The sequence below is a fragment of the Physella acuta genome, unplaced genomic scaffold (assembly GCF_028476545.2).
Source record: "Physella acuta isolate Inbredline_101_S28 unplaced genomic scaffold, ASM2847654v3 ptg000096l, whole genome shotgun sequence".
NCBI classification, from domain to species: domain Eukaryota; kingdom Metazoa; phylum Mollusca; class Gastropoda; family Physidae; genus Physella; species Physella acuta.
The window spans coordinates 7,501-29,248 of record NW_026731616.1 but is presented as its reverse complement, the minus strand read 5'-3'; the positions used below and the strand labels follow the sequence as shown (position 1 = coordinate 29,248).

The following is a 21,748-nucleotide window of genomic DNA, read 5'->3' as shown; positions in this document are numbered from 1 at the left end:
CAGAAATAATAAACAAGCGTGTTAAATGAATATTAGATGGTATATAAATATATACTACAACCCATGTGTTAAGGGCCTCGTGGCCTAATGGATAAGGCGTCTGACTTCGGATCAGAAGATTGCGAGTTCGAATCTCGTCGGGGTCGAATTTTTTTGGGTCAATATTTTTACACCCCACCTGAAAATGAGTTTAATTCATATTCAAATTCCAGTTGATTATATTCTCGTTTCCAAAACACCGTTACTCCTGTTGATCTCTAGAATCTGGTGATTCCTATAAGTTGAACACTACATTTGGCCGCATCTACTTCACTGACAGCTGACCTTTTCCATGTTCATTTTGACCTACCTGCTTTCCTTGAGGGTTCTTATGTAAAGTCAGTCCGCTGATGTTGCTAGTTGCTATACGCATGGTGCATATTAATTATTAAAGCTTATATTATTATCAAGCTTTATACTTTCAATTTAACTATAATAGTTTCACTATTCTGTTTGTAGGTATCGGCTCTTGAGAAAACACGAAAATTTAAAAGATGGGTAGTGAAAGACCGTGACGCTAATATTACCACCTAATTTATTTGATTAATCTTAAAAGTGGTCTGCATGCAGTTTCTTTTAGGCATCTCTGAGTTAGAATCAGCGCAACGGTAACCTGCCCTTATTCCGTCAGTTGCTTCGAGGCAGCGGATTGCTAACTCGGGTTCGAATCAGAGGCGTCGCAAGGGGGGAGGCGGGAGGGGGGGTGCGGACCGCACCGGGTGACACTATTTAGGTGGTGACACAACGGCAAAAAAAAATTGCAAAATATGTGGGGAAAAAATGTTTTTTTTTTAATAACAGATAAGTCAATCAACGACAGTAGAGGGGGTGACACCAAAATCGAATGACACGATGAAAACGATGCTTTATCCACATCAATTAATAGGAGGATTTTGCGCACAAATTTACGCCATTTAGGCAAAATGAGATGGGTATATCACCAATTGCAATTATATATATATAGGCATTTGAAGACATTTATATATATTTAAATATATATAGGTAAATATATATATATATATATATATATATATATATATATATATATATATATATATATATATATATATATATATATATATTACAGAAATGGTTGATCCATGTACTTTGGCCTTCGTTTGAATTTGGTTAGTTGGAGTAAATTGGAGTTCAAAGTTCATCAATACCCATGAAAGAATAGTATCAAATTTCAAGATGAAACTATTTTATTTTCGTCCAAGATGAAGCTGATAAAGTAAACTGGACAAGGTTCATTTCAGACATTTTTTTTCCTGGGGGGGGGGGGCACTTAACTACCAGGGCCGGATACTGGTTAAAAATATACTGTCTATATAAATGATGTTTCTATTTGTGCCTCCCCCCCCCCTTCTCTCCCCCCCCCCCCCCCCCCCGCCCCACCCCCGAGATGCCTGAAAGAAATTCTAAAATATGTAACAGTTTGGAACATGGTGGTAGTGAAGTTTTTAAAAATTATTCATTTAAGGGGGCAGTATCACCCAGACTAAGGGAGGGAAACAAAAATATTCACACAAAAAAAACTATTCGATATACATATGTCAAAATTCTACAGCAGTAGTAACGTTTCTCCTGCTACAATACAGTATATAAATTGTAGAGTATAGAAATAGCAACAAATTTTCAAAAAATTATTTTGTTAAAATTTTATTACATTTTGAATTTGTTTGTAAACAATTTTTCGAAACCATAAGTAATGTACTTAAAATTTGGTATAAGATATTTTTGCGTTATTGGCAATAGTTGCGTTTATGGCAATTGTTGGAACTAAAATTAAATATCTAATGCGAGTAAAAATTTTTAGAAAATATTTACGTATAATGTTTTTGGGTTGACTTTGAAAAGTTCTAAAAATTTCAAAATTTGTCACAATGGATATCTTCTAATTTTAAGCGATAGGCTATCCCAGGGGTCTGCAACCTGCGGCTCGCGAGCCGCATGCGGCTCTTTTGATATCAAGATGCGTCTCTCCAGCTCCTTGAACAAATACTAATAATCTTAATAAAAAAAAAAATATTTGAAATAAAAAAAAATGTTAGTGGCTCTTTAAAACCAGGGAAATTTTGAAAATTGTAACTTTTGGCTCTTCCGCTTCAAAAGGTTGCCGACCCCTGGGCTATCCTGTTATGCATCTCCTATAGTATTTTCAGCAGGAAGGGCCTTAATGTAGGAAAACCGCAGCCAAAAATTACTTATTAAAAATTTGTTGGTAAAATTATTTATAAAAAATGTTTGCATCATACGATAACTTTCTTTTATGTGCTGTTTTATAGCTCCTTATTAATTACTATTATGGTAAAAAAATTAGGTGTGTATGTGTACTAGTTTTTTTTTTGGCAAATTTGTTTGTCAATTTTCAAATGTCTGGGTGATACTGCCCCCTTAAAACGTTATTGGCACCCATCAGAATTTTTTTTTAACCGAAACAAAGATTGAGGAAGATATCGATATCCAACAAAGTAAATCAATAAATATTTGCTATTAAGCAAATCTTTAGTGCCCTTATATAACACCAATCAGCCCATCCCCCTTCATTTTTCTTAACATTACCTCACATAACTGTAACAAATAGAATCGTATGTATATAAATAAATTTAATCATAAATATAAACAAACTATAAAAATTAATTAAACACATAATTAGTACAAAATATTGCAAGATGCGCATATGTAACAAGTAGATTTTGGATGTTAATTGTTTTTTTTTATTATTATTGCTATTCACGAATAGGCGCATCTCTAGAAAAATTACAAAAACTGCTTTTCGAGTCTTTTAAGGACATTTCCATATCTTGTCTCGTCTCCTCGGGAGCCGTGTCTATAATCGCCTGCATGTCAAAATGTATATTGAGCCAAGTCATGTGACTTTTCAATTGTAAATAGTTCACTTTATACTTGACCGTGTTTAACCCTTCCACGTCCTGCCGTTTCCTTGCCGTTCTCAACAAACGTCTTCTGTCGCAGTTATCTTCGTTCCCTTTATCATGAACATGACGTATCATATCGTATTTACCTACATCTAAATATGGACGAGCTATTTCGAACTGTTTGTTGTCAATCCTTTCAAATAAATCATCGTCTTCTCCACCCCAACCGAAGTATAAGTTGGAGTTTCCGTTTATACGAAGGTATTGTTCTTTAGTGAACCCTACAACGCCACCGAAGTATTTTTTATAGGGTAGTTTGTACTCGTATTTATCCATAGCGACCGCAAAATGTATTGGGTGTTCGTCACAACGGTATAAATTCCTGTCGTTGAGAGGAATTAGATCGACGTCGTGAAATATAAAACAATCGAAGTTCCCCAGTTTCGAAGCTTCCAGAAAACCGACGTTGAATAACGCGGCTCTGTTGAAGAGGGTGGGAGGGGCCTGTTCTATAACGAAAAATGTGGCGTCGATTTTCTGCCGTTGCATCATGGGGATTAAATTATTTAACAGGATGTAAAGATGCACGAAACGATTTCGAAAGGGAATGATAATCGCAACCCTTTCCTGCGCGACACAATTTTTAGGTCTGATCCGACCACCTTTTTCTACTTCCGGGTAAAGAATCGGGAGCTCTTCCGGGGCAACGCATTGCTTGAGGCCTGCTAGACGACCAATCAGATCATCGGTAGGGTAGAGTGGGCAGGGCTTTGCAATGTCGTCGATTTCCTTTTCGAACTCAGACTTGATTTCACTTCCTGCGTCATACTCTTTTGGTTGAAACTCTTCTGCGTCGCCAAGATTATCTCCCTTGTTCAGTTCCTCTGCTTCCGTGTCTTCATTATTGCCTCGTATTTCTTTCAAAAGAGTGTTAACGATAACAAAGTCTTGGTTTAAATTTGGGTTTACATTCCTCCGAGGTCGTTTTCTGAACAAATCCTCATCTGAAAATATTTAGAAGACAAAATAAGTCCACATCTAATGCATTACTTTTTGTGTTAAAGATATAATCTTAAAAAAACATTGGAAAAAGGAAAAAGGAAGGTATAAAGAGAAACGGTGGCGTGCAAGTGAGAAGCAACTACAAAAAAGAGGATTGCCTCGAGGAACTGAAAAGAGCGTTGCGAATTAACGTCAAAAATGGAAGCATCTCTTTGGTCCCCTCTATCCCAGCGGCGTAGCGATGGGGGGGGGGGGGGGGCAGGGGGGTACATATGTCCCCGGGCGCCGACCTTAGGGGCCGCCAAAATGGGTTGTAAAAACAAATTAAAATGTCATTTTAGCTGCATTTTTTGCATTATAAATAGTTTGAGGGGGGTGCAAATCAAACGTTTGAGGGGGGGGGGGGGGTGCAAATTAAAAATTTGCTTCCGAGGGGGGGGGGGATTGAAAGTTTGTCCCCGGGCGCCGGGAAGGGTCGCTACGCCTCTGCTCTACCCTGGTCGAAATGGAAAATATAAAATTTATAAAGAAAATATACACTTTAACCAGCGTTCTCCCCTCCCCCTGGAAATTTTAAGCGCCCCCCTTCGAAAGTTTTACTGTCCCTGGAGAGATGACAGAAAGAAACACCGGTTTTGTCATTGTTGCTATCAACAGACACACAACTGTCTTAAACTTATCTTAAAGTATAAATTACCTTCTTACCAAATTATATTAATAAATTAATTAGCTTCTTAGCAAACTATTTTAATAAATTAATTAGCTTCTTAGCAAACTATTTTAATAAATTAATCAGCTTCTTACCAAAATATATTAATAAATTAGTTAACTTCTTACCAAACTATATTAATAAATGAATTAGCTTTTTACCTAACTATATGAATAGATTAAATATCTTCTTACCTAACTATATTGAAAAATTAAATATCTTCTTACCTAACTATATTAATAACTTAATTAGCTTTTAACCAAACTATTTTAATAAATTAATTAGCTCCTTACCAAATTATATCAATAAACTAATTAGCTATATAGCGTATAAACTAATTACCTTCTTACCTATTTTAATTAATTAATTAATTACCACCAAATTTATATGAATAATTTAATTAGTTTCTTACTTGTCGCGTCCCACTCCAGCTGTGAGAGCCACACACAGACCAAAGTTGTGCTTAACCCTATGACGACCAGGACCTGGCCAAGTTTTCTCTTCAGCAGGAACTTTGGGTACATCACGTGACCTGCGTGGTAACAAATGGCCTGTAACAGACAACCCCAAAATCAAACAACTGCTGCCTTGTAGTTTGTTCTTGGTTGGACAAAGGTTATGGATATTGGCGTAGCTAGTGGAGGGCGGATATATATATATATATATATATATATATATATATATATATATATATATATATATATATATATATATATATATATATATATATATATATATATATATATATATATATATATATATATATATATATATATGTGTGTGTTACGGTCAAAGCCCGAAGTGCGGCCAAAGCGCGGATTGGCCGGCTCTCTTGGCCAAAGCCCGAAGAACTTAGCACTAAGATCGTATTTCGTACAGTACATTGGCCGTTGGCCGGCCAATGCGCGCACTGGCCGGGACGTACTGGCCAAAGTCCGAAGCGCTTAAACTTGACAGCTTATTTTGTACATTGGCCGGCCAATGCGCGCACTGGCCGGGATATCCTGGCCAATGTTCTATCGAGACTAAGTTGTGATCGCATTTTCATTATTCTGGGTGCGTTTTCATTGAGAGTAACGTATTGTTTAGCTCTTGTTTGTATAGCATTCTATATGCAAGGCGAGATGGACCAAAAGGGCCGTCAGACCATGAGACAGACAGCAGATGGCTGTCAAAAGAAAAAAAAATGTAAATCCATGTTAGTTTCCATATATGGGCTCTCGATAAAATAGTTACTGAGGAAGATCTTGAGAACATTGAACAAGAAATGGAGGTTGCCATAAATGCAACGACATCCTCAGCTAACACATCTACTGCCGTGGCGGAACGCCCAGACCAGTTGCGTGACAATAATGTGGCCAACAGATTCTATATAGTTTGTGAAAAACATTAAAGTGAAGCTCATTCTTTTGGATCCTGTGGCAACGATGCCCATGCTATTTGTGGAATACCCAATGAAGCAGACGAAGGGTACGGAGGGAACATTACCTGCAGATTGTGTCACAACAAACAAGACATCATGGAACACAGATCAGCAGCTCATACTGGCTTGCAAACTCAAGGTGCTAAGATGCTTAAAACATCAAATACAAAATTTAAAGATGGTGAAGTGGGTGACAATGTACGCATCCGTTTTCCAGATGTTGACAGAGGTGATTGCAGTTGTCATGAGCGTCGAGGGCGGTTTCTACAAATTAGGAACGGAACATGGTGTTCTAAAACAACTGTATGCTAGAAGTGAGTTTTCAATTCTTCACGAAAAACTGCTCTTATTGTCGTCAGTTGGCACTGAGGAAAAATCACTACGAACCATCGCATCTTCACAATCATTGACTGGGGGCCAAGGCTACACTCGCTGCAATTGCACAACTTAGTGCACAACAAATCGCTGCAAGTGTAAAAATAACAAGCTGCTATGTAATTCTAAATGCCATAAAAGTTAAACTTGTATATAAAGGCCGAAATCAAGCAAAGTTTCGGACTTTGACCGACCTATGGGAGGCGATATTGGCCAATGCGCGGATTGGCCGGCCAATCCTAGCATTGGCCGACTTCGGACTTTGACCGTAACATATATATATATATATGAAAGATAAATAATCAATATCCTAGTTATTACATCAATGTTCAATATGATTATAAAAATTGCAATATGGTAAAAATATTTCGAGTAGTTTAATAATTCATATAGATTTAGAAAATTATTTATTTTTGTAAGCTACTTTCAAAAATTTTTTATTTATCTAAGGGAAATTACCTTAACTACTTTTCTCAAAAGTGTTTACAAATATAAGTAAATTCAATACCATTTATAAAAGAACTAAGTATTAAATTATTAGTATGCAATAGAAAAATAAATATTCTAATTGAAGTAGTTATGTTACTTTTTATAATACAAGAAAGTTAGAATTATCAGTTGGTTCTAGTTTAAATTGGAAACTTATAATTTTGTTACATTGGGTTATCTTAATAATGTTTACCTTTCATGTTAAATTTGTTCTATTGTCGACAATTAGCCTAGGGCCTAGGCTAGTGTTTTAAAATCTACTTAAAACTAATAAAAATAAAATTTTAAAAATCCTATGGACGTATTTCATGTTTAAGGATACTAAAAGAGAAAATAAAGGATTCTTTGTGTGTTGAATATCTTGATCCTGTATCAAATGTATGCTCTTTAGTGAGGTCTAAATAATACATTGAAAGGATGCTTTGTTATTATCAGTATAAAAATGGCATAGGATTATGGTACCAAGAAGCTAAAATTTGTTGCAGCCTGTTATTCAAAAAATAACTGGCCACAAAGGGTTTTTAAGTTGTTCTGAGGGCCGTTTTTATTTCATGTAAATGTTTCGAAATCTAGTAAATATATAAATTTTTAAATTAAAAAAAAAGTTTTATATCCCTAAAATTCCTATATTATGCATAAGATGCACTTAATGAAACTAAAGTTGTGTGTAAAAATAGTGAAATGTATGTCCAGGGAAGTGACGTTTATGTGGGTTTGGAACACAACGGGGTTTTAATCTCGAAAAGAAAATGGAGTCAAAACAGTCTGATTCTAGGGAAGTAATATACACACACACATATACACACACACACACACACACACAGACACACACACACACACACACACACACAGACACACACACAGACACACACACAGACACACACACACACACAGACACACACACACAGACACACACACACACACACACACAAAATTACCTAAAACTGGTTGGTGTATAAAGGACGCAGACATGCGCAAAAAAAAAAATCAGCTTGTAAGAGTAACTTTATATCCAAGTGTCAATACAACACGTTTAAACTTCAGGTTGTTATACCCCTGCTTACGCTACTGGTACAGAGAAACCGTTTTTGCATTGGAGCTTCGGGGTTAAGTTTTTTTTTTTTTTTACTTGGTGACGTTCCGTGTTCGAACAGTGGAGCGCACGACTACAAACCCTAAAGTTTCGAGTTCGGATCCCAGCACGACTTCACTGAGTCCACCCAGCTCTAATCGGTACCCGACTCACGCCAGGAAAGATAAAGGCGGCTAGTCATATAGCGCTGACCACACATTCCTTCATATGCTAACATGAGTCGATGTCACATAAAGAGGTTCAGGTAATACATCTGGACGAAAATGTACGACCACAGTATTTCTTTTAGATATTTTTCTCTACAGAGGAACTAGAAACTTGAAACCTTCGGGAAAGGGGGCGGGCACTCTTAAGAAGTCGGACACCGGTTAAAACAAATATTTTTATATAAAATATTTTTCTTTTCGTGTGAAGGCATAGACAGATATAATGGTTGTGTAGATTTGATCAACCCATGTAATAACATAACTTTAAAAAAGGTATTTTTTTAAATTCAGGCTAATGTTTTAATATACTAGACTGTTTTTACTATATGTTTATGTAAATATATGTTCATACATGCATCTTTATCTATATAAATACACATATATAGCCGATATATATTGTATATAAATATAGCCTATATATATAATATATTATACATATAGCCTATATATACACACATATAAATATATATAGCCGATATATATATATATATATATATATATATATATATATATATATATATATATATATATATATATATATATATAACACCTAACATTCACAGACACACACGCACATAAATACATACACTTAAAAAGACGAGCTGCAAATGTATATAAGCCTTAAAGGTCTTACATCAGCACCCGTCTTCTAAATTTCTATATGAACGACCCCCCCCCCCCACTTTTACAATGTTACGGTACAGTCCAGCAAAGCTATTGAATACACACTTAAATATAATCGGCTAGCTCTGACCCTAAATTAATCGATGATACGTTTCTGACAACACCAATAATGTAAATACTTACCTTGATTTTTAGAAGGCTCCCTACGATGTAGATTATATCGCCATATAAAACAAACAATGAAATTATTTTTAAAAGATTTACGAACAGCTATATAAAATAGATGATACGTTGATCTCTACTGAAATACGATGAAAGTATTTCGTCTAGTTTTGTCTCCATAAAAAAAAATCCAATATGACTCAACCTATCTTTAGAAATCGCTATAAAAAAAAATAAACCGTAAAGTCCATATCACAAGCAAGGTAAAATCAGTATCGTATCGAGTTTTCCTTTTTAAAACCGGTATCGCTGATTAGAATTAGGGTCAGGAGTAGGGCCATGATTAACGTTAAGGTTATTGTTGCTGTTTAAATCAGGGTTACGGTAGCGGTTCTAAAAGAAAACAAATAACTTCAATACACCATACCAGTTTTCATAACATAAAACTTAACGTACTCAATGTTCATGAAGTAGTTATGTAACTACCCGTAAGCTTTTACCAAGGTAGTGGGTGTTTTATTTGGTTTACTGCATGGGCACAGCATTCATGTTCCAAGCGCTATAGACACTTCAAGACACTTTGATAAGACGATCTAGGCCATGCCTAAAGGGTAATGCCGGGCGTTTACTGTGAAAAGAACTTTGGTTGTTTGTCCCCAGTACTTGTCATAACCGATCGATTATGTACGGGTGTGATGAATACAATAAACGAAACTCTCACTTACGGGGACAGGAATCAAATAAGGATTTGGGGAAAAACATAAAGGCTGATGAATTTAAAAGTTGTAAAGTGGTTTTTCTGTTTAACAAGCAGGGACAGTGGAAGAGAGATGGGATTATGTTAAAATATGTTTATTAAGTATGAGTGTGGAGAGAGGGTACTTCAATATTTATGATATATATTAACACCCACACCCACACACCCACATACACATATATATGTTCATATGAATATTTATTCATATATACATGTTCATCTAAATATGAATATATATATATATATATATATATATATATATATATATATATATATAGGCCCCCCTATATATATATATATATATATAGGTATATATATATAGGTATAGATTCGTATATATAGCGTATATATATATACATATATACATATATATTCTAGGATTATATATATATATATATATATATATATATATATATATATATATATATATATATATATATATATATATATATATATATATATATATATATATATATATATATATATATATATGTGTGTGTGTGTGTGTGTGTGTGTGTGTGTGTGTGTATTTCATCCTGGAATAACTGTTCTGAAGTATGAAACAACTTTGTTTTTCTTGTATATTTCCATTAATATTTCTGTCCACATGATTCTGGTCTTATCTTCAATATGAACTTTATATCTAAGTTTTGGAATAGAATCTAAATTTAGACAATAGTTTGCTGACGGCCCACGTGACCTATCGTTTATCGATCGGGGAAGATTGGCGCGTCGGTCCCATCTGTCTGGTGTGTGTTCGTGAGTTAATGTGATTTATGCACGTGGGTCTAATGTATCTACCCACACCACCCCACTTTATGAGTTTTTGTTCTGTATCTGGCTTGTGAGCTGTACTTACAGATGATGACGTGGTTTGTTTTTGTTTTTTACAAGTATGTATAAAGGACCGTCCATAAACAAAGCCAAACTCCTAATTTGCAGTGTTTCTTCCAGACTTTTTTCACCGGGGGGGGGGGGCAATGAAATTTTCGGGGAGGGGAGGGGGGGGGGTCAACAGTTTTCGGGGGGGGGGGGGCACTAGTAAAAGTGTATGTTTACTATATAAAATCCATCTCGTTCGGGGGGGGGGCTGTAGACTTTCTTCGGGGGGAGGGGGGGCTCAGTGTCCCCCCCCCCCCCCCCGAAGAGATGCCTGGAAGAACCTCTGCTAATAAGGAGGGGAGTTTTGTAATTTTATGTATGATGAGGGGGAGAGGGTTCTTTATGTAAAGTGTTACCACATACCATTGCATACAGAGGCGTGGTGACATATCCCGGTGCCCGGGATTAACTATTATATATGCGACCCCTACCCCCATCCCGTCATTTAAATATATAGATATTTGAAAAGGTCGGGGCGCGTTCACCAGTCACTTTCAATTTTTTTTTAATATTATGATATCACACAATTGATGTAGAAACAGTAGAAAACGGTCAAAGAAGTTATTTAAGCCAATTAACGGGATATTTTCTTAACCTCGATTGGATAATTAAGTTCTGCAGCATGTACATCATAATTTTTTTTCTACCCCGCTTTTGCGGCACCACTAGACTGCCCCGCCCGCCCTCCCCTCCTACGACTCCATTTCCACATTAAAAAGTTATGTTAGAAATTTGATTGCGATTGTATTCCGTTACTTCGGTTTGTTTTAAATATGTTTTTTTTCATTGCAATAAAAATGTATACTTTGTAACTTTCAAGTTCTTTTGGAGGTACCGAACCCCACCAATTTCATTCAACGAACACTTTTTAATAGTTCTAGTATCAGATCGTGAATAAAATGAGTCAGGTGTATGTCTTGAACCCCTGAGACTGACTCACTGACTCACCGAACCCATGGGGCCTGATTGAACCCAGGTTAAGGATCACTGTTTTAAAATGAAGTTATGTGGCAATAAATGAAAGACATATGTCAGCTATATGTATCGAATTTTTATTACATTTTTTTACCTAGTGACAAACATTTGTAGGCAAAGTTTAAAAAATCAATATTGGGGAGAGGTTTAACAACAGCTTGTATAAAACGAACGAAGACATGCAGAAGTAAACAAATATGCTCTAAAATAAATTTTAATTTCCAAAAATAAATAAAAATATAAAAAAATGACAAAAACAAACAAAGGTAATATCTGGTTTAGAACGAAATTTCTGCGAGTGTGTGTATCGTTGTAGTCCTCATTGTACTTTAAGCGTTGATACCTTGTTTTGTGTTTTGCTTTTGCACCGAATTCTCAGTAATGTGTTTGTTTTCGTGTTAACAAAGCGCTATGCTTCACTATTTATATTCCGTACCTCTTGATCATTTGGAAAATTGAAATAACACTCTCTACCAAATATTGAAAAAAATTGTGTGAGGGCTTAACTGGTTCTATTTTTTTTTTCTATAGAAAACCTAGGATATGTAGTTTGCCGACCAACTTCAGATATTTATAAAATGCCGGGTTTCGCCCTTCAACTAGTAACAGACAAAAAGATTCTTTAAATCAACAGTTATCGGCCTTGGTATGTTACTCTGTATTTCACTGTGGCGCCGAAGACTTCTTATATTAAAATAAAATAGCAGTGCTCGCTGTTTTTGTTTTACTTCATTCCATAAATAGCAGACGTTGTTATAAAAAATACGTAACAGTCTACTCGTTCAGGGGCGTATCTACTAGTCGTTTTTAAAACCCCTGTTTCACAGAGTTTCTTCCAGGCATCTCTTCAGGGAAGACTGTCTACCACCAGAGTTTCTTCCAGACATCTCTATGGGGGGGGGGGGGGGGGGGGGGGCGAAGAAAGTCTACCGCCCCCCCCCCCGAACGAGATGGCTTTTATAAAGTAAACAAACTTTTACTAGTGTCCGCCCTCCCGAAAAATGTTGACCGCCCCCCACCCCCCCCCCCTGGAGAAAAAAGTCTGGAAGAAACACTGTCTATCACCCCCCCCCCCTAACAAAATGGAATTTATATAGAGAATATATACTTTTAACAGTGTCCGCCCCCCCCCCCGGAGAAAAATGTCTGGAAGAAACACTGCTGTTTCAAACTTGGGTTAGCTAGCCTAGCACATGTTCTACTGCTAGATCATGCCTACCTCTTAATATACTGCTACTAAGTATTCTTTTGTTTTGTAACTGACAGCCGAACCTAATTAGGACTAAACACAATATTATCATTGATGTCTAGTAAACATTGCACCAACAAATGACAACCATAGGCTTTTGCTAAAAAGGCATGAATCAATTATCAATCTCATTTATAATATAAACTCAACAAAGACAATATTGATTTTTTTAAAGATTTAATTGATAACTTAAATGAGTTAAATGTCTGTTTTATTCAAAATAACCCAATCGTTATGAGACTGCTTTACATTACATGACATCATGCAAACATAGTTAACGTGACAAGGTTAAAATAATAAATATACACTGGTATTGTAATACACATGTATCTAACTTAACATAGACCAACACAACAGGCACACAACTCACTTTCTTATGCTATAGGGCAGATGATTTTATTTTTCTCAAGTGTAAGTTAAATCAGGGGTTCTCAAGACATTCATACCCCTTGTTCATTGTTAAACTGTGAGTCAGTAAACATTTAAAAAAAAAAACAACTAAATTTTATTTTATTACGTATAATAGAACTAGTTGGTGACAGATCAAATTACTTTTTAAAATTAAATGTATTTTATTTATAAACATTCATAAAATATATTTTTTAATAAAATATAATTGTTTATAAACAATTCACCAAAAATGAGGCCTGTTCATTTTTTAAATGAAAATAGCCAAGCTTCTTTTTCTTATTCATGAACATTTTTTATTTTTTTTATAACTGACTGACAAAGGGGGTCCATGAACAAAAAAGATAAGAACCCCTGAGTTAAATATTCATAAGACATTCGCTACATGATCAAAGAGATGTTCAGAAATTTAAAAAAATCCATGCTGAAAATACAACATGTCATGATATAAATAATAATAAAATACTATAGTCAGAGCTTTAAAATGCATATAAAGATAAATAAATAATACAGGTTAAGCAGTTGTATGGTTGAAAAAAGTCTACATTTATTTAAAAAAGAGGGGAAAACATAATTATTTGACCCTGTGTATGGACAAAGGAAATTTGCATATTGTCCAAAAAGTAATTACAAAACCACCAAAACTGAATAAAAACCAGTAAACAGAGTCACTGCACAGCATATAAAAAAAAAGTTTCATGAAATTAAACTTTTTCGCAAGTATAAAGAAAATTTCATACACGACAATATTTAATACCCTGTACATGAGTTTAAGAACCAAATAAGGCTCTTGACATTAATCGATTATTGTGAACCTTCTATTAGTTAAATGGAAAACAATGTAGTTTTTAAGTAAAAACATTTAGATATTTGAAGAAGATTAGTTTATTTTGTTTGTTATTTTTTTTTTTAAATTCTCTACTGCTCTCTTTTTCATTATATTTGAAACATTTGTTTGATGACAGTACAAAATTGTTATTCCAATGCAGTTTCTACTATTTTATTATTTGGCTAAAAATATCCTAATTAATTAGTTACATATTTGAACTAGTAAGTCATACTCTACTATTTAAATATGACAACCATATATTTAAATATGCATAAAGAAATAGATTTTTAAACATCTCAACACAAATCTGGCATAGCCTCTGAGAATTTAAACAAAGGCCTTTCTTGTGACACATATGTAAGCAAAAAAAAACCATTAGGTACTTGGTTATTTTAACATCAAGATATTAGCAATATTTATGCAAATTACTTTTGCTGGTCTTAACGAGCGATACATAATATCACTACATCAATCCTATCACAACTACCTACATAGGAAAAAAAATTACAAATGTAACAGTAAATATCACATAGTACTTAGCACCTGTAATGTAAAGCTCCATTTTTTAAAATTATGTGTATTTCAAAAATTGTGTAACTATTACATTTTATAAAATAAAAAACTATAAACTTGTAAATTTTTTCTCAAACTTAGTTAATGGTAGTTATTATAAGATTTTAAAAAATGAAATGACAACCAACTTTTTATATTATTAAAAATTGTCGATTATTCTCTAAAACATGATTTTTTTTAAAAACTAAATCACTCATATTTTTTTAAACATTTCTTATTTCAGCTTCTGATAAAAGGGGCCTCAACGATAAGATTGTTAGTGTCCGTGAAAAAAGCCTTGACAGTAAGGGGATCCACATTATCAGGTAGGCTGTGCTCCCTTGTCATTTCCATGGTCTGAGCTCTGTTGCCAGTGCTTACCTCCCTTTTAGCACAGATGATAACCTTGCAATCTTGCGTCTTGACTGTCAGTTCCTCTGGCCGAAACTCATCGATAGGCATTGTCAACTGGAACTTCCCATCATGGGAGGTCACGACCGGGGCACTCAACTGCGCTTGGCTGGAAGGCTCGGAGAACAGAGAACCCGACGGAAAAGTTGAACTTAGGGTGTTGAACGGAGGTTTGGAGAATGTTGAGTTGGAGAGGTGAGAAGGGGGAACAGAGTGAAGCGGGTGGTTGATAAGCCTGGGCTGGTTGTTCTCTAGCATATCCAGCTTGCTTAAATCGGGAGGGGGTTTAAAACTCGGCGTCACATGATCGGGGTGGCTGAGTAGCTCTTCGTGTTTAAACATAGAGGGCGGGGTGAACGTCGGGGGTGGTTTGTTCCGAGGTTGGGTGTTAAGCTGACTGGATAGGTGACCGCGGGTCTGCGGCAGTTCTTGGGTAAAACCTGCTGGGACATCGGTGATGATTGTAGACTGAGGTTTGGATGAAACTGTTGACGAGGTTTGATAACTAGATGTAGATTTCATAACGTTTGGGGAAGCATTGGAATCTCGGGATGTATCCTTGATAGCGCTGTAGTTCGGTGCAGGCAGTGGTGCATGAACAACCAGGTAACCGTCAGGGTTTAAGGTGCACTGTAGAGCCAGAGGGTCGACATCTCTCGGTATTTGGACTTCCCGGCTATATTCTCTACTCACTGTAGATCCGCTACCCTTTTCTTCATGCCTAGCTGATACCATTATTTTAGTGGAGTCCATCTTGACGTTCACCTCTTCTGGCTTGTACTCTTTCATGTTGAACCTAACCTGCAAATTAGATTGATAAAACAACTTTTAATACATTTTACAAATACATATTTATAAATGCCATTTTTAGAAATTACACTAAACTAAAAACATCATAAAAAAACTCAGTGTTGTGTTAAAGAGAAATGTCCAGTAATCATCGATAATAAAATAATAAATGTTTAATTTAATAAAAAGCTAAGATTAAAATTACTTAGAAAGAATTGTTTTTCATATTTAGAAGTTAGTTATGAGTTAAGTTCTATAAATGTTGACTGGTAAGTATGATTTATGCAAAGCTGTATCAACAATGTTTTGATAACATAAGTAAATCTAACAATCATTATTTTATTTTTACAACTTTCTTTATCAACTACTACACCTTCCGTCACAGAAAATTTACTTTATATTGTACTATTTAAAAACTACTTCAGTAGGAAATAGTATGTACACTTAAGAGATTAATAAAAAATTTAAGCTATCAATATTAAATAATGACAAACCATATGTTACATAAAAAAAAATCAATGGACTAACCCTAAACACTGGTTGCCCATTATCGTCCTTTTCTATAACAGCCTTCCCGTCGTCAGTGTCAGTGACGCGACTAGAAATCTGGCCAGGCAGTCGAACAGGTGATCCTGTACCTTCTAGTCCAAAGTCTGAACTTTCCGGGCGAAGATGAAAAAATTCTTTCCTCATTTTATCAATTTCATCCTCCCATTCCCTGAAAATACGAAATTCAAAAAACATTTAGAGATAAAGAGCGCATTTTTAAACATTTAAATGTAACACTTTAAAATAAATAGGAAGGGGAAATGTTTTTTCCCCAGAGATCGTCAAAGGTCAATGACTTCCACATGCAGAGTTTTTTAAAAATCTCTACAGGTTTCCAGAGTGTAAAGTAGTTTTTTTATAAATATGATAAAGATCAAACATAAATTATTTTGCTAAGGTACTCAGGTAAATACAGTTCTAAAATTAAACAAAATTCTAACAGAATAACAAATATATGTTGTTTGTGATAAAAATGTATAGCTGCTATTATCTTTTATATCATTGACTTCATTGTAAATAAGAAAGTATAAACAGATTTCAAACTAATTATGATGATTTATTCTGATAAAAGAAAATCAACAAAAAAAACATTTTATTTTTAAATTATAAGTATTTTTCTATTTTTGGAAAATAAATTAGCAGGCTACCTATTTATTTATTTTAACAGATTTCTTTCCTACAATTTAATGAATATAATTATATACTACTAGCAAAAAAAAAGGGAAAAAAAAGGATAAACAAAATGCAATAAGGTAAGTGTTAAACATTGAAAGCATTTATCTCTAGAGGAAACAGTCTACATTGTGCTATTATTTTTATTTTTTTTACAAAAAGAAAAGTTTATTATTTTTTATTTGACGGCTAATTAAATAGCACAGGAAAGAGGAATACCTTTTTAAAGTTTTAAAAGAAACATACAATAATCTTACTGAATAGACAAATTTGATTTTTTTTTTTAAATTAATTTCCAAGTCTCATATAATATAAACAGGAACAGGAAGTATTTTAATAACAACAAAAGTTTCTGGCAAGTTCTAAAAAAAAAGTATAAATCATGCTGGGGAGCTTAAGCAACAACACCTCTTCTTTTATAAATTGATGTTAGTAGTATTTAAAGCAACATACAGTGAACATTAGGACCATTACAGTTAGCAAGAGTTCATTATTTAAAAATAACTTTCCTAATAGAAAATATCATTACTCAAAGGGATCTAATTTCAATTATTTTTTTCTGGCTATACATTTACTGCTTTGAAGTACTTGAAGATGGAAAAATATACCCGGACTCCCAACCACTGGACTTGATAAACAAATGACATCTATCAACTCTTTAATGAACAACTATGTAGTGACATTAAATAAGTTTATCATATCAAGCAGATCAATTTTATTTGTATCAACTCCTTTTTAAATGAACTATTTATATTTATAACCCACAAACCCATTTAAATATTAAATGGGTGGGTGAAGATAAAGCTACAATTAAAAACAATTATTTCACAAACATTAATAATAAACCTGAGCTGAATGTAAAGTTCATTGTTTAAAACTGTATAAGCCCTAGAACATTTAATTGAACTGTGTTATTCTTAACCAAATTACTTGAATACATCTTCAGTCCTAGAACATTTAATTGAGCAGTGTTATTCTTAACCAAATTGCTTGGATGTATCTTCAGTTTCAAAACAGTTTAACAGAGATTTAATTTTTTTTAAAGGGAATTAACTCATAGACTTGTTTTAGTCAGTTGCATCTAGATCTATGTCCAATATCTATATTATGAGACTGGTATAAGCTTTAGTTAGTCTCAGTGAAGGAAAAAACAAAAAAAAAAACTTGGCCAACAACCAAATGTATAGTGTTCTACACGGCAATTACATTGTCTTTAGCAGGATCTAGAATACCCCCTTCCCTACCTTTCCCTGGAAGTCTACATGATGGCTAAAGCAGATGAGCACAGTGCTGTGGCTGGGTATACAATAATAGTTTTTTTTTAAATGTCTGGAACAATTTTTAGAACTGCTGTGTAATATCCAGATAGTTTTAAAACAAAAGTCCATAAACTGCAACAGAATTTAAAGAATTTTTTTTTAATTTAATTTGGATCATAATTTATGGGACTTCATTGCAGAAGTGACCTATATAAAATTACTCATGCTACAGTAGCAGTATACACCTAGCAAGCCAGCTGCTAAAAAATGCGTAATTTCCCAGTTTATACAAACCTCCCACGACTAGACCAGGATAACGGTTCTCTGAGAAACAAAACAAAACATTATTAGCATATAATTGCCTGTGATGATAAGTCTCATTTACAATTTATGGCTAGACCAAGCGGGATCACTGTAGTTTTCAGTCTCTTTCGTTTGTCTGCTAGAGCTGGGCTAACTTGACTTTTAGCCTTTGACCTTTCGCTAGTGTTTATTTATTATTACGTTGTATTAATAAAAAAAAAATTAAAAATAAAGACTGACCATTATCATTGGGTGTTTTTTACTTTCTCGTATATACGAAGTATAGAGAAAGTCTTGTAATCGTGCAAAAAAAAAATCGAGATTTTTACAAATCTCGACGTTTTACACCTCACTGATACGGAAAAACATAATTTTGCAATCTTGTCCGTATGTCTGTCTGTCTGTCTGTCTGTCCGTGTATAAACTCGATAACTTGAGTACCGTTACAGCTAGGTTGATGAAATTTCATATATAAGTATTTTATCAAAATCGTAGATCCGTAACAAGTTTTGAGCGATTTCCGATAACCGGAAGTGGTACTTCTCCTACTTTGAATTTTTCAAAAGCCTATAACTTGAGTACTATTTCAGATAGATAAATGAAATTTTAATTGTAAGTAAAAGATCTAATTCTCTACCTTCTGTTCAATTTTGAGTAATTTCCGTTGACCGGAAGTAGTAATTTACGCTACTTCCGATTTCTCAAAATGTAAATTTTTAAAGTACTAATAATATTGCGCACTAATATGCACTTTTTTATTTAGCGTTCACTCGGTGTGCAATTCTTTTGTCTACGAGATTTTATTCTATTTTTAAAACTTTAAGTATTTAAAATGGATTAAAAATCATGTCTATAACCCGAGTTCCCATCCCCTGTTATTTTATATTAAAATATTCGAGAAAGTTTAGGGGAGATCACTCCCGGTTTATTTTTTATTGTTGAGGAGTTTTAGATAGTTTCTGATTATGTTATGCTAGTTAATCTGTATTTTTAAAGTAATACATTTTCTTTTATGACCAAATGACAGTTGTGTAGATCCAGATCTAGAGAATCTACTGTTTTCAAATCTCAGCAATGCAACAAGTCGGCCTGTAAGTGGCCAGTTAAATGTTAGCGTCTAATTCCAAAACAGGATAGACTTGACAGTTATTTATTTAAATTGGTTTTAACGGCGACTGCATGACGACTAAACTTAAACTAAACTGGTTTTGTTGGATTTTTCTGTGTGTGTTGTGGCTTAACTTAACTTATATTTGGGGAAAAAATGTTTAAAAAGATAGGATTCTTATTTTTAAAATAATTTTAAAATTTAAACTGTGTAGTTTAATTAAATGGTTAGCGTTAGGGAGGAATGCCAAGAAGCATCGTGCCATTAGCGCGAATGCCAGTTAAGTGTAAAAAAAATTAAATTACTTAACGCTCATGATTAATTACAAATTTAATTTAAAATGGCAAAGGAGGAGTTGGGCTGCACAATAGTTAACAATTTTGAAAAAAAAAACTGTAGGCTAACAATAAAAAGTAAAAATATTATATTGATTATTTTAAACATAATATAGTTTAATTACAGGAGCAGGCTAATCCGCCTTTCCTCAGTTCTGTTAGAGAAAGAGATAAGTATAGGTTAAGTTAGGAGTTTTTGGATTGAGGTAGTGTTAGGGATAGGATAAGGTCGTGGCTAGTGAGATGGATATGATTTGTTATAGTTATAATATGTATTTTTAATTTAACGGGGGTTTATTGTCAGGGGAGGAAGAGTAATATTCAGACCCAATAATTACTAGGTATCTTAATTTTAGATTTTATAAGGTAGACAACTCATGCTTTTATAAAATGACAATTTGTGTGTTCAAATTTTTTTGCAAGAAGAATTAAATAATAATTAGTTACATTTTGAATACCAGCATTCGATAATCATCTTCAAATTTCATTCGCGAGAACGTAGCACGCCATCGCTTAAGTAAATAATCTGAGTTCAAATAGGGGTCAAACTGGCAATGATCTGAAGGACGGTGTCTACATGTTATTAGATCTACACTAGTTTGGCCAGGTACGGCAGGTAAGTGGCTGCTAAGAACTTGACGATTCTAATACGTGTATAGTTTACGTTGGCGGTGATCAACCTCATCTTCCACATATGTAGGTATGGCGAACAGGTGGATCATTTTTTTTACTCTCTTAATGTGTAATTCGGGGTTTCTTTCAGACATTTTGTATTTCCATCCCCGGTGAAAGGGGCACTGAAAACTTCCGAGGAAGGGGGGGATGCACTGGTTGAAGAGAGTAAGTGCCCCCCCCCCCCAAAAAAAAACATGACTGAAAGAAACAAAAATGCAAATTGGTGCAATGTACTTGTTCTACAATTTGCACCCCCCCCCCCACCACACACACACAGCATATAAATAATGTAACAAATATAAAATACCAACGTTGACTTCAAATGGTTATTGAAGGGAAACTATTAAACAGTTTATTCCAATAACTCCATACGAAGCAAATTCAAGCAACCTAAAAAAATATGACTATAAAAAATATTCTTTTTTATAAAAAAAAAACCACACGTTTTAACAATTTTAATATCTCTGTAAAACGTTATAAATAATATATAGTTTCGGTGACAGCGAAGAGAAAAAAAATTATTCCCCCAATACATTCTCCCCCCCCCCCCCTCCAAACCCTTCGCGTCTGCTGTGTTTGCTCTTTGAACATTTACCTTTAAACACCCTGGCAAATGTCAGTTGAAAGGTCACGAGCTACACAGTGGGGGCCGTATTTACCTACCTGCATTCAAGGGTACCATTCAAATTGTTCTGCACAGTTACGCTACACACTGACTACATTAACACAAGGGCGCTGTTTATATTTACATATGCGGCCCAACATCATGTTGAGCGCAGGGAAAGACAACTCAAGACAGAGTTATCTTCCACGGTTATCTCTCAATCAAACCCAATGCTCAGAGTATCACACCCCTGCCCACGCCATCTACCGTTCTTAGCTCAATCGGGTGTGTTTATAAAAAAAAAATAAAACAATGGCTTATTCAGATTAGTTTGACCTCCACCGTATGTTCTCCTTAGCTTTGTGGGTACACACTTCTATATGTGTG

General features: G+C 34.5%; 2 protein-coding genes and 1 non-coding gene across 4 annotated transcripts in view; 1 reads left to right on the top strand and 2 right to left on the bottom strand.

The window, feature by feature from the left end:
• The first annotated feature begins 73 nt into the window (after window positions 1-73).
• On the top strand, window positions 74-146 carry Trnar-ucg (transfer RNA arginine (anticodon UCG)). The gene has a single exon. It is a non-coding gene; the product is annotated as a tRNA-Arg (tRNA).
• A 2,547-nt stretch (window positions 147-2,693) lies between these two features.
• Window positions 2,694-9,135, bottom strand: LOC131929986 (beta-1,4-galactosyltransferase 4-like). The gene is made up of 3 exons (XM_059286376.1): window positions 9,026-9,135; window positions 5,045-5,183; window positions 2,694-3,925 (listed from the first exon to the last, which is right to left on the bottom strand). The coding sequence occupies exons 2-3, from the start codon at window positions 5,154-5,156 to the stop codon at window positions 2,772-2,774; spliced, it is 1,266 nt and encodes a 421-aa protein (XP_059142359.1). The 5' UTR covers window positions 5,157-5,183; window positions 9,026-9,135; the 3' UTR covers window positions 2,694-2,771.
• A 3,903-nt stretch (window positions 9,136-13,038) lies between these two features.
• LOC131930040 (uncharacterized) overlaps window positions 13,039-21,748 on the bottom strand; it is a 10,112-nt gene continuing 1,402 nt past the window's right edge. The window contains exons 2-4 of one of the 2 annotated variants that reach the window (XM_059286407.1): window positions 18,631-18,660; window positions 16,385-16,574; window positions 13,039-15,868 (exon numbers count right to left, since the gene is read on the bottom strand). In XM_059286407.1, coding sequence (XP_059142390.1) covers window positions 14,897-15,868; window positions 16,385-16,574; window positions 18,631-18,660 — 1,192 coding nt within the window. In that variant the 3' untranslated portion in view covers window positions 13,039-14,896. The remainder of the gene's footprint in view (window positions 15,869-16,384; window positions 16,575-18,630; window positions 18,661-21,748) is intronic. The other variant, XM_059286415.1, reaches the window with a different exon arrangement.

Bases quoted from the DNA above. Each gene is read 5' to 3' on its own strand.
- LOC131929986 (XM_059286376.1), bottom strand. From the start codon at position 5,156: ATGTACCCAAAGTTCCTGCTGAAGAGAAAACTTGGCCAGGTCCTGGTC. The intron at 3,926-5,044 runs GTAAGAAACTAA...AAATATTTTCAG, and splicing joins GCTGGAGTGGGACGCGACAA to ATGAGGATTTGTTCAGAAAA.